The 13,365-nt window shown below is 59.6% G+C and overlaps 1 protein-coding gene across 1 annotated transcript; it reads right to left on the reverse strand.

The window, feature by feature from the left end:
* Positions 1 to 1,629: 1,629 nt before the first annotated feature.
* NMUR1 (neuromedin U receptor 1) lies at positions 1,630 to 4,207 on the reverse strand. Its single transcript, XM_075157171.1, has 2 exons — positions 3,313 to 4,207; positions 1,630 to 2,033 (listed from the first exon to the last, which is right to left on the reverse strand). Exons 1-2 carry the CDS (start codon positions 4,205 to 4,207, stop codon positions 1,630 to 1,632), a joined length of 1,299 nt encoding a protein of 432 aa, XP_075013272.1.
* Between the last annotated feature and the right edge of the window lie 9,158 nt (positions 4,208 to 13,365).

The following is a 13,365-nucleotide window of genomic DNA, read 5'->3' on the forward strand; positions in this document are numbered from 1 at the left end:
CTCACCCAGCAGCACGCAGCAGGACCCCACAAGGGCTGAGGAAGGGCAGACCCTGCTGTGGGGATGGGGAATTGGGGGGGGAGCCGGCCACACTGCCCCTGAGCCAGGGACCGGGTTGATGGGGTCAGGGGAGCCTCCCCGGCTGGCTGAGGGGGGAACTGGGGCTGGGGAAGTTGTGCGAGGCAAGAGCTCAAGCTGCTCAGACAGCCCCTCAGGTGGCATTTCAGAGCCTCAATATTTCATCCTGCGGGAGGACCTGGCGTATGCCAGGAAGTCAGCGGCATCGATCTCAGACAGTAAATCGATGGGTCCTTCCAGCCCGGGGGAGCGCGACCAGCCAGCCCGCACTCCCTGGCATTTTCATGACATTTCCCGAGCCGCGTGTCTGGGGACAGATTGATTGCCACCGCTCCGGAGGGAGCTCCCCCTCTGCAATGGCCCCAGCCCCAGCTCAGCCCGAGCATCCCGGAGACTGGGAAGGGTGCGTGCATCCTGCTCACGCCTTCCCTGCTCTGCCGTGCCCTGAGCCCGCCTGGCACCGCAGACCCGCCGCAGCAGCAGAGCCCGCAGGCAGAGCCAGTGGGACACCCCTGGTGCCCATCACCCTGGCACATGGCCTGCCCATCACCCCAAAGGAGGATGGCCCGGGTTCAGTCCCGTGCTGGGAGCAGAGCTGGGTCCTGGGGGACGCAACCAGGGCACAAATCAGGCCAACGGCTTTTTTTAATTCTCAATGAGGCTTGGCCCACGCAGGGCAGGGATGGAGGAGGGCTCCCCGCATTCCTGGAGGGTGCAGGGGACCACGGTGGGCTGAGGAAGAGGAGGGTGGCACCCGCCAGATGCGTGTTGGAGGCAGGAGAGTGGGGTGCGTTTGTGGGGCACAGGCAAGGCGCAGAGCTGTGCCCTGGCGCTGCAGGCAGCCTGGGGCTCCCGGTGTCCTGTATTTCCCCCTGCAGGCTCCGGCTCTGGAGGGAGAGGCCGTACTCCTTCCCTTGCTCGCAGGGGGCTGGGTTGGGAGGAAGGCTGGGAGCAAGGAGCCGTACCGGCACCCTGCAGCCAGACACCGGCTGGCACCACCGAAGGGATGTGCAAGAAAATCAGGGGCACATCGGTGCCAGAGGGCCCTGGGGAGGTCTCAAGGGAGAAGGCACCCACAGACCTTTTTTTCCCCACTCCATCCCATGCAAATCTCTCCCGCCCCCGTGGGTCTCAGCCTGGGTGCGAGCACCCCTCGGGGCACCCATTCAGCACGGTGTCCCAAAACAGCCCGGGGTGCCTATAGCCCTGACACCTGCACCCACGGGCTCACCCCGCTGGGCCGGGAGAGATGGGATGTTGGGGATTGCTGGGATGTCCCTGACATAGAAGCCAGCCGTCCCCGCACCATGAGGGATACCCTGGCCTTGGCCAGCCCCGGTGCTGAGCGCAACGGGTGCAAGGCATCCAGGGCACAGCATGGCCACCGCTGCTGTGGTGTCCCTGGAAAAAAAACAAGCCTTTGCATCCCAGCAGGATGGCACAGAAAGGCAGGGACCCCCCCAATCACTCCTGCCCCGCTCCCCACCATGGGATGGGTGCCACGGTGGTGGTGGAAAGCCAGTCCTGGTCCCCTTTGCATCCTCCTGCTCATCAGCAGAGGGACGTTGTGTGCATGGTGGCCTGGCCCCCCTCCACCTCCTCCAGCTCGTACTCCTCGGCGTCAGAGAGGGGCAGCCCGTTGGCGCTGGGCATGGGCTCGCACTCGGTGCTGCGGGTGGTGGTGCGGGTGACGCTGGGCGAGTATTTCCGTGACCGTGGCGGGTGGTGGCTGGGGTGGCACATCACCTCCTTGAACATCTCCCGGAAGCGGGTGGACATCAGGTTGTAGAGGATGGGGTTGGCAGCCGAGCTCAGGTAGAAGAAGACACCCGAGATGATGTGGACGTACTGGAACATGTGGAGCATGTGGCTGGTCCAGGTGGAAACGAAGCTCCAGACGAGGCGGTCGGTGTGGAAGGGGGCCCAGCAGATCCCGAACACCACCACCAGCACGACTGTGGGGAGGCGAGGAGCTGGTGTTACTTGGGGGACAGGGCTCACACCTCTGGGGACCTCCAATCCCTGGCCAAGCACTGCCCTGTTTTGGCTTCGGCCATAGCAAAGAACACCCAAAAAAGCACGGGAGAGAGGAAGGGGGAGAGGGGAAGGGCCCCCCGATGACTTGTTGACCTGCCATGGAGTGGCTGGACATCTGAGCAGGATCTCCCTCCCTTCATCTCCTGCCAGGGCTGCTCCAGGCGCTGCTGTGCCATGCGTCTCTGCTCCCCATCAGCCGGCAGCTGGCCCCACTGCAGCCCCATGGCATGGCTGGGGGGTGCCTCTGCAGGCATCCAGCCTCCGGGCACCCCAACACCTCTGCCAGCAAAGCAAAAGTGCTCCCCGCTAACCAGGTAACGCATGGGGCCTGGCCAAGTCCAAGGAGCGAGAGCCATTTGCGCCCTCTCCTTGTGCTCTGTTGATTTTTTTTTCTTAACCCCACTCCGCTGCTGCATACCCACATGATGCCATACCTGTGCCATCCTGCATCTCCATGGCATGCGGGGACAAGTCCCCCTTTGTCCCCCTCCCAGCCCCCGTGCTCGGGGAAGCTGGAAAGCAGTTACCACTTATCTGGGACGCGGCAGAGAAGCAGCCCTGGCCCCGCCGAGGGACTGGGCTGGGCAACCCGCCATCGCTGTGCCGTCACGGGGCTGGGAGCACGCGGAGGTCAGCGTGCCAGGGAGAGACGGCTACCCAAAGGGCAGCCAGCTCCTGCTGCTGGGAAGGAGGCCAGATGCTGCGGGGATGGAGCTGGGGAGGGGAGCAAGGGCGCAGAGCGGTGGGATGGAGGGATGCTCCAGTCCAGCCTTGGGTCAGTGCGTCACTGCCCCATGTCGGTTGCAGAGGCTGCAGGGCTGGGTAGGAACTGGTCCTTCTCTGGGAAATCCCACCTCCACCACCAGCACATGAGGTCTGGGCTGGGGGACGGGGGCTGGTTCCCTCATGCCATCCCACCTCCTTTCCCTTTCTCACCCAGCACTTTCCTGGAGGAGGAGAGGTCTCGTGGCCAGGAGGGAGCTGGCACGAGCAATCCCCACTGCTGGACCAGAGCCACCAGATCTGCCTTTGTCCCAACACCTGACGAGCCAGCCCTGCAGCCTTCCTCCGGGATGACCCAGCAGCTCTCAACTGGCTGTGCCTCAGTTTCCCCCCAGCACCCTCCCAATACAGCCTTGGGAGATACTCCCTGGCTCTGCCCATCCCCAGCATCGAACTCCCCAGGACCGGACTCACACAGCATCTTCGTGACCTGCCTCCTCTTGACTTTCTTCTGGCCCCGGGCATTGTGGCAGTCGCGGCTGCCGCCGGACTTGGCTCCCAAGGCCTCCAGCATCTTTTCTTTCTTGAGCTGCAGGCCAATGAGCAGGTAGAGGATGCTGATGGTCCCCATGGGAAGGAAGAAGAAAACGATGGTGGTGATCTGGATGATGAGGTTATAGGTCAAGCGCGGCTTCACCAGGGTGCAGATCTCCGAATCGGGCACCCGCCCTCGGCCAGGCACATAGAGAGGCTGCAGCCCATGGAGGCTGGTGTTGGGGATGGAGCAGATGACCGACAAGACCCAGATGGTGACGATGACCCTCTTGGCATGATTCCTGGTCACCACGTACTTGGCCTTGAGCGGGTGTACCACGGCGATGTAGCGCTCCACGCTCAGGGCCGTGACATTGAGGATGGAGGCGAAGCAGACGGCCTCAAAGAGCAGCGTCTTGAAATAGCAGCCGCTGGCGCCCAGCAGGAAGGGGTAGTTGCTCCACATGTCGTACAGCTCCAGCGGCATCCCCAGCAGCAGCACCAGCAGGTCGGAGACAGCCAGGCTGAACAGGTAGTAGTTGGTGGGCGTCCTCATGAACCGGTGCCGGAGGATGATGATGCAGGTGAGCGTGTTGCCCACAGCCCCCACCACGAAGATCAGCAGGTAGATGACACAGACAGGGACAAAGAAGCTGGACCGTCGAGGTCCCAGGTACTTATCCCGCAGCTGCTCCTCCGTCAGGTTGGCATCCTTGGGGTCGAACAAGGTCTCTGGGTGAGTCCTGTTGCAGAGATCAGGGCTGATGGGCTCCACAGGGAAGTCTTGCTGGGACAGGGAAAACTCGGGGCAGGAGCAGTTGACGTAGGGATTCATGGCTGCGGAGAGACGGAGAGGTTTGCGGGATGCTTTCCCAACCCCTCTGCTGCTCCTGCTCCCTCTGCCCCTCTCCCCATTGGTATCAGGGTGCCAGGATGCTGCTGCTCTGCACCCTCACACCCATCCTGCCCCAACCACAGCCTTTCCTTTGGGAAATCACCCAGAATCTCCCCCAAACTTCCCTCCAGGGTTCCCAAGCACTCCTTGCCCCATTTCCCATCCACAAACAACCCTGGCAGCTCCCCAGCCCACCTTGGCCCCTTTGCCCCGTGGTCCGGCGGATGTCAGCAAGGCTGTCCCTTCTCCCTGCTCCTGAAGGAGAGCAGGATACAGCCCCAAGCCCAAAAATCGATCCAACTACCAGCCGTGCAGAGGGGCTGACAGGGCGACAATAAAACAGCCAGAGGGAAAATGGATTTTCCAACCCAAGGACTTACGGCTTGTTGGGAAGCTCCAGATGAAGGCTGAGGTCCCACCACCCCTGCGCCGGATGGGGTCGGGCTGGGGAGGGAGCGTGGGAGGGGATGGAGACTTCACTGCCTTAAGAGGCAGGCTAATGAAATCCTGCCACTGCTCTCCCCTCGGAGCTCAGATCGGAGAAGCCGCCTGCCCTTATCCACCTTCTCCCTCTTGTCCTCCGTCAGTGGAGAGGCTGGTGGGGGAGCTGGGGGGGAGCTGGGGGCTTCCTCTCCCACCACTGGGCAAGGAAAGCCCAGTGCTGAGACCTTACTCCTGCTGGGGGCTGGTTCCTCGTTCGCAAAGCAGCACTGCCGAAAAGATGCTCTTCAGAAAGAGAGAGAGAGGAAATACGTTAAAGTAATAAACTCCATTGACTGTAAGAGAGTCCTGGGGGAGGGCGGCGTGGCCGTCTCCAGCCCCGCCAGCAGCCTTCGCGACGCAGGGATTTGCCATTTGCGTGGCTTCCGTGGTGAGTAAGGCATCGATCAGCCCCACCGCCGTCCTGACACTGCCAGGCGCGGGGGCCCGCACGGCACCCAGTTGTCCGGGCTCATCTGGAGGGGGTGGAAACAGAGCCAGCGGCTTCCTGGAGACTCCCTGCTTCCAGATGTGCAACTCCTGGTCACCCGAATCACTCCCCCATGGAGCAGGTGGCTCCAGCCGGCTCCCCTCACACTTTGGCGCGAGAAAGTTGCTGTGCTCGCAGCGTCACCCCCTGTTCCACACCGGGGTCTGCTCCCTCCCTGCACCCAGTGTCTGCCTGTCTGTCTGCACTCCTGCCTGTCCTCTGCGCTGGCACCCCGTCCTGCTGATAACCCCCCGGTCGTAGAGCAACAATCCTGCTCTGTAGCTGCGCGCAGACCCATGCACACAAGCACATACACATGCATGCACACAAACATGCACACATGCACATACACATGCATGCACACAAACATGCACACAGGCGTGCACACATGCATGCACATACACATTCACACACACATGCATGCATACATATATGCATGCACACACACAGATGCATGCACACACATGCATGTACACACAGACACGCGCACACACGCACTCACGCGTTCCTGCCCCCCACGGACGCGTGGCAGGGCTGCGTGTCCCCGCTCCACCCGCGGCTCCTCTCTCCCCCAACACGTGCTTTACCGGTCCGAGCCCAGCCTGGAGCCCACGGGCGTCCGCCCCCGAGCCCGCACCCCGCGGGCGGCGCCTCCTCACCGCCCCGGCCCCGCGCTGGGCTCCGCCGCTGCCTCCCGCTTCTGCCTGCGGGTAAGAAGGGCTGGCGGCTGCGGAGCGGGGCGGGGGCTCCCCGGCTCCGCCACGACCGGGCTCTCCAGCCCCCCCGGAGGTGGGGAGGAGGCGCCGGGGGGTGGGGGGGATGGGGTAAGGGGGTGACATCGGGGGGGCTGTGCCTAGCGGGGAGGGGGTAGGAGTAAGGGGGGAGGCGGCTGCGCATCGCTCCGCCGCTCCGTGCGACGGCAGAGGGCACTGCCACCCGCGGGACGGGCAGACACCCGTGGGCACAGGTACAGGCATCTGTCCCTTCATCCCCTCCGAGGGTGGCAGGGCCCAGAGGGACCCGGTCCCCCCCCGGGGATGACACCTTGAAGGGCTCTGGCATCCCGGTGACTCTCCTCGATGTAGCTTGTCCCAGCACCATCCTCGCTGTGCGCAGAGGTGTTTGGCTGAGCCGGGCGGGAAGGAGCTGGAAGAACCTCTGGCGGGGCTGGATTCGAGCAGGTGGCACAAGAATCTTGGAGAAGGAGCCTGGAGAGACCTGCTGGGAGAGACCTGCCTCCAGCCCCGCACCCCCCACTCCCACCCGGGCTGAGCCCCAGCACAGCTCGCTGCGCTGCTGAGCCCAGCGCCTGCGGCCGGGCTGTGAGGGGCTGCCTGGGTCCAGTGGCCTCCAGCACCAGGACACTGCCCCTGGGATCCTGCACCCCCAAATCCCCCTCCTGATGCCAGAGCACACAGCAGATGGGAGCAGCACTGCTCACCCCTCTTCCCTCCCACGGCCCAAAGGGGAAACTGAGGCACCAAGTTCCCACTGATGTCCTCCTTCCCGGGAGGCTCGGTGCCCGTGGGAACACTCTGCCACGCCGCTGTTGCAGAGGGAAGCAAATAGAGCCTGTTTGCAACCAGAGATGGTTGGCAGCACGCGGGTGGGCGCAAAACGTCCCCAGGGTCACTGGGCACAGCCTGGCTCTGGGGCAGAGCACCAAGCACAGCCCCTGCGTGGGAGCCACCCATGTGGACCGCACACCCTGGCACACTGCTCCAGAGCAACCTTGGGCTGTGGGGTGCCAGTTGCATACCGAGGGGGACGCAGCACCCTATTTCCCCACTGGCTGGTGAAATAAAGCTAAAGAAGAGCAGCAGGGGACAGCACCCGGGGAAAAGGGGGTGGCAGGTGGGGACAGTGTGCTCAGACCAGTCAAAGGGGGTGACACACACAGTGGGAACTTATCCCCCAAAGCCCTGAAGACGTTTTTCCTCCCCGTTTTAATAAGACACAAAGATCCTGAAAGCCTTGAGAGTGCCAGGCCTGGCCTCTGCACACCCTGCCCCTCCACATGGGCTGGCAGCAACAGCAAGATCAGCCAGCGGCCCACTGCACTGGAGCCATGGATCTGTGCCCAGCTCTGTCCCCGCCAGGTGACAATGATGGCGGGGAGGAAGGCCACAGGGATGCCAACTGAGCCATCGCTGCGGCACTGCACGCCGGTGTCAGCCCCAAAGGGCTGCGTGTCCGGGTCTGTAGCAGAGCTCAATGCTCAAAGAAATTGCAGAGCAGGCAAGAGATGACAGGACAAGACCAGCAAAGCTCTGAGCTGGCTTGGTGGCCCTAAGCTGGCCCTGCCTCTGCTCTCGGCAGCAAAGAGAGGGGAGCTGCCAGAGCGAACACGCAGAGGGCAGGAAGGGTCCAGGGCTGCCCTGAGACGTGACTTTCCTCAGGACATCATCTCTCGCAGCAGAGAGGAGCTACTGAAGCCTGGAGGGTAAATGGGTGTAAACAAAACATTACACAAGGGAAAAAACAAGTGAGCTGGAAATAGTGTCTGAAACTGGGAGGGAGAAGAAATTCTGCTCCTACAGGAGTGACGAAGGCAAAGAAACCTCATCCCCTCTGGGGATGGAGACAGGCTAAAACCCAGGGGTTTATGTCACAGGGCTGATGACGGCAGGGACAGGACACAGGGACAGCAGCCGGGCGATGCTGGCAGGGGCTCAGCGGGGCTGGCTTGGCAGATGCTGGGGTGGGCGATGGTGTCTGGGAGCTGGCACATCACAGGCCACAGCTCCTGGGTGGCAGAGCCAGAAACTGTAGCTGATGGGCACAGATTTCTGTCCCTGCCTCCAGATGGAGCACAGGCTGCTTTTTCCCCAGGGGATGCCCGAGGCAGGGGACAGATCCGTGCCGGTGCAGAGGCAGGTTGTGCTGTACCACTGAGGCGCCAGGAGCCTGAGCAAAAGCCCACCTGAGAGACTGCATCAGGGGATGAAGCATTCCTGGAAATCTCTCTCTCATTCTCCATCCTTTCTCTCTCCCTTCCATCCCTCATCTGCCTCCCTCTGTTTTCTGGCCGCCCTGCCGAGCACGCACGTACACAACCGGCTCCCAGCACAGTCCCAGCTGCTCCCCGGGCTCTGTGCGCTGTGGCATGACCATCTCCCCCTTCCTTGGGGCAAAGGCTGTTCACTGCATGCAGCCACGATGCCTCCCACCCCTGTCCTGTTCCTCACCCCTGCCTGGGCTTTGCTGCAGGGCAGCCCCTGGGGAGCCCCCAATCTCCGCACCTGTGTCCTTGTCCCTGCAGGGACCCCCATGGGGATGAGGGGATGTCTGCTGGGACTGAGGTGTTTGGAGGTTGCTTGGGTTGGAGCAAAGCAATGGAGATGCTGCTGAGCTCTTACCAAACTTCAACATCTGTTTCCCTGAAGTCTCCTTTCCTAGCTGAAGACAACAGGCACATGGTAAGGATGGTCTGTAAGGAGCAAGGACCAGACAAAGTTGGGTTCACTCAGAGCTGAACCATGTGTCCATCCGTCTCCCCCCAAGCTGCCAGATCCTGGCTTCCAGGTGGCAACAGATCTCTCTGTCCCGCTCACCCACGGTCCAGCTCTCCCAGCCCCAGTTTTGCTGGGATACCAGAACCACTGGACCAGGGGTCCTCCTCCCTTTGCCTCCCCTTTTCCGCCACCATTCACCTCAGCCTGCTGGAGCATTCCCCATAACTGGGGCCTCAACAGCTGCTCCCCCACCCTACCTGCTCTCATATCTCTTTGGGAAGAGTTGGTAGCTCTCAGGGACTGCACATCACTTCTTTCCCTTGGCATCTCTGTTTCTTGCTATCCCCCCCAAGTCCCCATAGGCCTGACAGCGCTTCAGAGTGATCCACTCTGGTTTTCAGTTTTCTAATAAACCAAATAACCAGGAGGTGGCAACCCCTCTTCCACTATTGCTCCCCCACTGCTTAAAGAGGGTGAACTGCACATGGGAGCATGACCCTTCAGCCTATTCCCTTTATCAGGTATTTTATTACATTAACCCTGCCCGGGGAGGCAGCAGGGGGGCTGGCTGGCAGCACACCAACACCCGCTCCTTGCTGCAACCTGTCAACCACAGCCCGGCCATCTCCATGGCCAAAGCATCTCTGGGCTGGGCTGGAAATTTCAGCACAAGTAGGCAAGCCAGGAGCACCCGCGAGGCTCCCTATGTAACCCCAGCCCGAGGGATCTCTCCAGTCTTCCTCCTGCTCCCAGCAAGCCGGCCAGTGCGGAGGTCATCCCTGCCGATAGCTGGGTCCCTCCACGTGCAGTTTAAGGCTGGCACACAGAGGCTGAACAAAGCTGACTCTGCAGGATTGCCAGGAGCATTAAGAGGCCAAAAGAGAAGACAAACAGTAGCTTTGAAGCTTGAGAGCTGCAGCCCTAATAACCAACTGCATCCACTCCTGGCTGTTTCAAGGGTAATTGCAGGGGAGACCAGCACAGCCTTTTACAGACCTGTCTGTGTCCCCCTGTTTCTTCCCCTGCTTTGCAGTTTTAATTAACACCCTCTGGTCCTGAGCACAAAAAGCCACCCAGCCAGAGTGACACTGTATCTGAGAGGGAAACTGAGGCACAGAGTTGCTTGTTCCCACCGTGCCATCCTGCAGCAGGCAAGAGCCCCCGGGGTGCATCCCTCACTGCCACTGACACAAGCGGATGAGCAGTCCCTTCGCAGGGTATTGCCGCAGCAAATCTTCCTGGGCAGGGATAGCCAGCATGGACAGAACAGAGTTAGGAAGCTTTGGGACAAGAATGAACCCTCTCCCCTTGGAGAACAAGCAAATCTCTTGGTCACGGGGATGTAAAAGGGGCTTCTTTCCCTGCTGGGAGCTGCCTACTCAAAGGTGCTCCTCTTGGCTCACCTGGAGGTGACATGTCCAGAGGATGCATCTCACAGAGCAGGAGGATGCTTGTTTCAGTCCTCAAGGCTGGGAAGGGCCACTCAGACCCACAGGGCACCAAACAGACCTGGATCTGGGTAATTTCGCAGTAACGTAGCTGGGGGTGAATGCAGTGGGGTGGCCTTTCCAATGCAGCGCTGCTGTCATTTACCCAGCAGAACCTACCCACACATCCTTGTCTGCTGTGGGACACCCACCTCTAGTAATTTTTTGGCCATTGCTACCCTGTGCATTTCCAGTCACTAACTCTCCAGAGGCCTTTTTCCACTGTGTAAAAGCTGTACCCATTCCCAAAATCTCATCTCAGCATTGTTACCTCCCCATCCCCTCTTGCACAGCCCAAGCAGGTGACATCTTAACCTCTCCCAGTAGTGGCAGCACTTTCTAGATCTCCAAGTCCCCTTTTCTGAGCTGGTCATAACTTGCCAGCACCCTTTCCAGGGTGCAGGCACCTGGCAAAGGAGCCAGCAAGGAGCCCTTGCTCCCCTGGGATAGCTAACCACATCCCTATGGGATGCGGGGCTGGTACCCTGGGTACTCTGCTCACAGCCCGGGGTTTCTCCCTGCAGCAACTGCTGCACCTAAAGCCCCACAGCTCATCTGAGAAGTTGCTGGGAAGGGGCATTTCTCTTCCACCCCAAACTGGGCTGAAAAGAAAAAGAAGGAAAAAAAAAAAAAAAAGGACCATTTCAGCGTTCGCTGGGATAAAAGCAATCAGCTTTCTAAGGAATAGCAAAATTGGCCTCTGCTCCACGGCATGTGTCCCCCAAGTCTGCTGGGGGGACGGGGAAGGCAGGCACTCTCTGAGCAGGTATTTGGGCTCCATGGCAACCATAATTTTGCTAATCGGGGATGGCACAGACTTGAAATGCTTTTTCACCTGGCAGGAGCACTGGGCTTTTGCAGATCCCCATCAGGCTGAGTTACCCAGGGGGTACTGCCTTGGCCGTGCCCCCCACGCAGTGATGGAGCAGGATGAGGGCTGGCTGCAGCCAGGGCATCCCGACAAGAAGCCACACAGCCCCAACGCTGCATCCCCTATCCAGCACGAGGCTGGAGACCATGTTTTTCTACCGAGGCCAGGATGAATCACCCAAGATCAAAAAAGCATCAGGTTATTTCTCCCCGAGCTGCAGATGTGTCTGTCGGCCAGGGTGTTGCTAATAACATGCCGTTTTCCTGCCTCCCCCTCGTCACCTCCTTCAGCTCTGTCTGACGCTGCCCCGCGGCTCCGTGCGGGGTCAGCAGAGGTGGCGGAGCAGATGCTGGCACCAGGAGCAGCAATGGAGATGGCATTTTGTACCCCTTTCCAGCATCCCTGAGGACGAGAGTTGCAGCTGCAAGCAGGGAGGTCTCACATCCCCCAGCCCCATGCTTAGGTCATGGCTACTGCCACATTTTCCTTAACCTGGAAAATCCCAGCTTGGGGAGGATGAGAGGCAGCCCGCAGCGGGTCCCGGGGCTGTGGCAGAGCACTCTGTGGGCCCAGGGAGCAGCAAACAAGCCATGATGGAAATCCCTTGTCCTGGCTGAAAGCTGCTCCATGGCAAAGGCTGCGACACGCTCGTTGGGCAAGAGGGGCTCGGTGCCTGGCCAAACCAGCCCTGCCTTCATCCAGCAATGCAGCCAAGCCAGGGAACACCCAAAGGAGCCAGTTGAAAATATCCCGGCCAACCCATAATGAGCTTGGGATCACCTCAGCTACAGCAAGACCTTCTCTGGAGCACATTTAAATGAAGCACGGATCCAGGGCTTCTTCCCAAGCACCAAGGAGTCACTTTATGGTCTCTCTTTATTCCCCTCCAAACCTCCTCCTTTGTGAGTTATCAAAGATAAATAACCACATGGCATAGCACAGGGACGGCCTCTCTCCCCATCCTTTGGTTCAGAGCCACTTCGCATTTGCAAGTTGATTTAAGGTGCCTGCTAGGTCTCCCGGGATGGATTGCCATGACTTTTATTACCTCTTCCATCCGGCCCATGGTAGATATACATTCCCTGCCTGCACATTGCTCTCAGAACCAAATTCATAAGCCTTTAAATGGGACTGGGGAGAGGTTTTCAGCTAGAAGGAAAAGCAGCTGCTCGAGCTCTGCAAAACCTCGTTTGCAAAGAATGAGGCAAGGAAATAACGTTTCTGTGACGGGATCCCATTTCCCACGTAGTGACTCACTCTCCAAGTCAAGATCAAACCCTCCAGCCATAAAAAAACAGCGAGCTACAACATCATCCCAACAAAACACAAACATGGCAGCAAATAGAGATGTAGGCTAGAAAGAGGGAAACTCATCATGGGGTCTGTAGTGGGAGTATCTTACACTGGTTGCTGGCACTTTTACTGGTTCACTGGGAGAAAAAAGGGGCTGGGGGTTAGAGGGTGGCTGCTTCGGGGAGAAGAGCAAGGACCCCTTCCCATATCTGCAGCACCCTCTTGCAAGGCACAGGAAAAGTTGCATGGGGCAGGTGGGAGAGGTGAGAAGGCTTTGGAGAGGGTCACACTGACTTGGTGGTCACCCTGTCACCTGAACGTCACAGCAGTCCCAGACACAGCATTTCAACCAAGTATGGACCCTGGTGCTGATGATAAAGGGGGCGATCTCCCAGCAGAAGTGGGCTCGGGGTGCCCAGTGAGGCCTCAGCACCTCCCTACCCGGCTGGCAGCCAAGGGTGCTGCCAATCCTCCCGCCTGTCCCACATGCCCCATTCAAAGCCCTTTTCACAGGGCCACAGAGCCTGATTGCCAGGCATGGGACAAGATGCTCTCCCTGCGTCCTCTCTATGCAAGAAGTACGAGGCTCTGCTCCAGGTCCTGGGACAGGTTTTTACACTAAGCCTCACTTTTCCAGGCACTGATAAACTTTGGGGCTGAACTTTTCCAGGCTTGTTCTGCATCCAAAAGATAAATTCAACTGAAAAAAGTGGGATACATGCACACACTTTCATTTTTTTCCAGCAGAAAGTTTGTGCTTCAGCTAGAGAGAATCAAAACTCAAGGCACACCATGAGCTCTCAGGGATGCCAACGCGGCAACTTTAGCACGAATGAAAGTGGCCTGACCCCCAGGAGGAAAAAAACCCACAAATGTGAGCAAAGAGCCTGAAATACTCCTGCCCACTGAGAAGAAGAAATCTAGCAAATTGGGGGAGCTGGCAGGGTTCATCTCTGAGCACAGGCAGCAAATGGCACCTCAATTTGCGAGACGGCTGCCAGCAGTGCTAGAGAGCGGGGGAT

Source organism: Calonectris borealis, chromosome 9, assembly GCF_964195595.1.
Source record: "Calonectris borealis chromosome 9, bCalBor7.hap1.2, whole genome shotgun sequence".
Classification (NCBI taxonomy): domain Eukaryota; kingdom Metazoa; phylum Chordata; class Aves; order Procellariiformes; family Procellariidae; genus Calonectris; species Calonectris borealis.

What these genes read in the sequence shown, in the direction of transcription:
- NMUR1 (XM_075157171.1), bottom strand. Translation starts at nt 4,207, where the DNA reads ATGAATCCCTACGTCAACTGCTCCTGCCCCGAGTTTTCCCTGTCCCAG. An exon ending in GCAGGTCACGAAGATGCTGT is followed by an intron (nt 2,034 to 3,312) that starts GTGAGTCCGGTC and finishes GCCTCCCCACAG; the next exon opens with TCGTGCTGGTGGTGGTGTTC.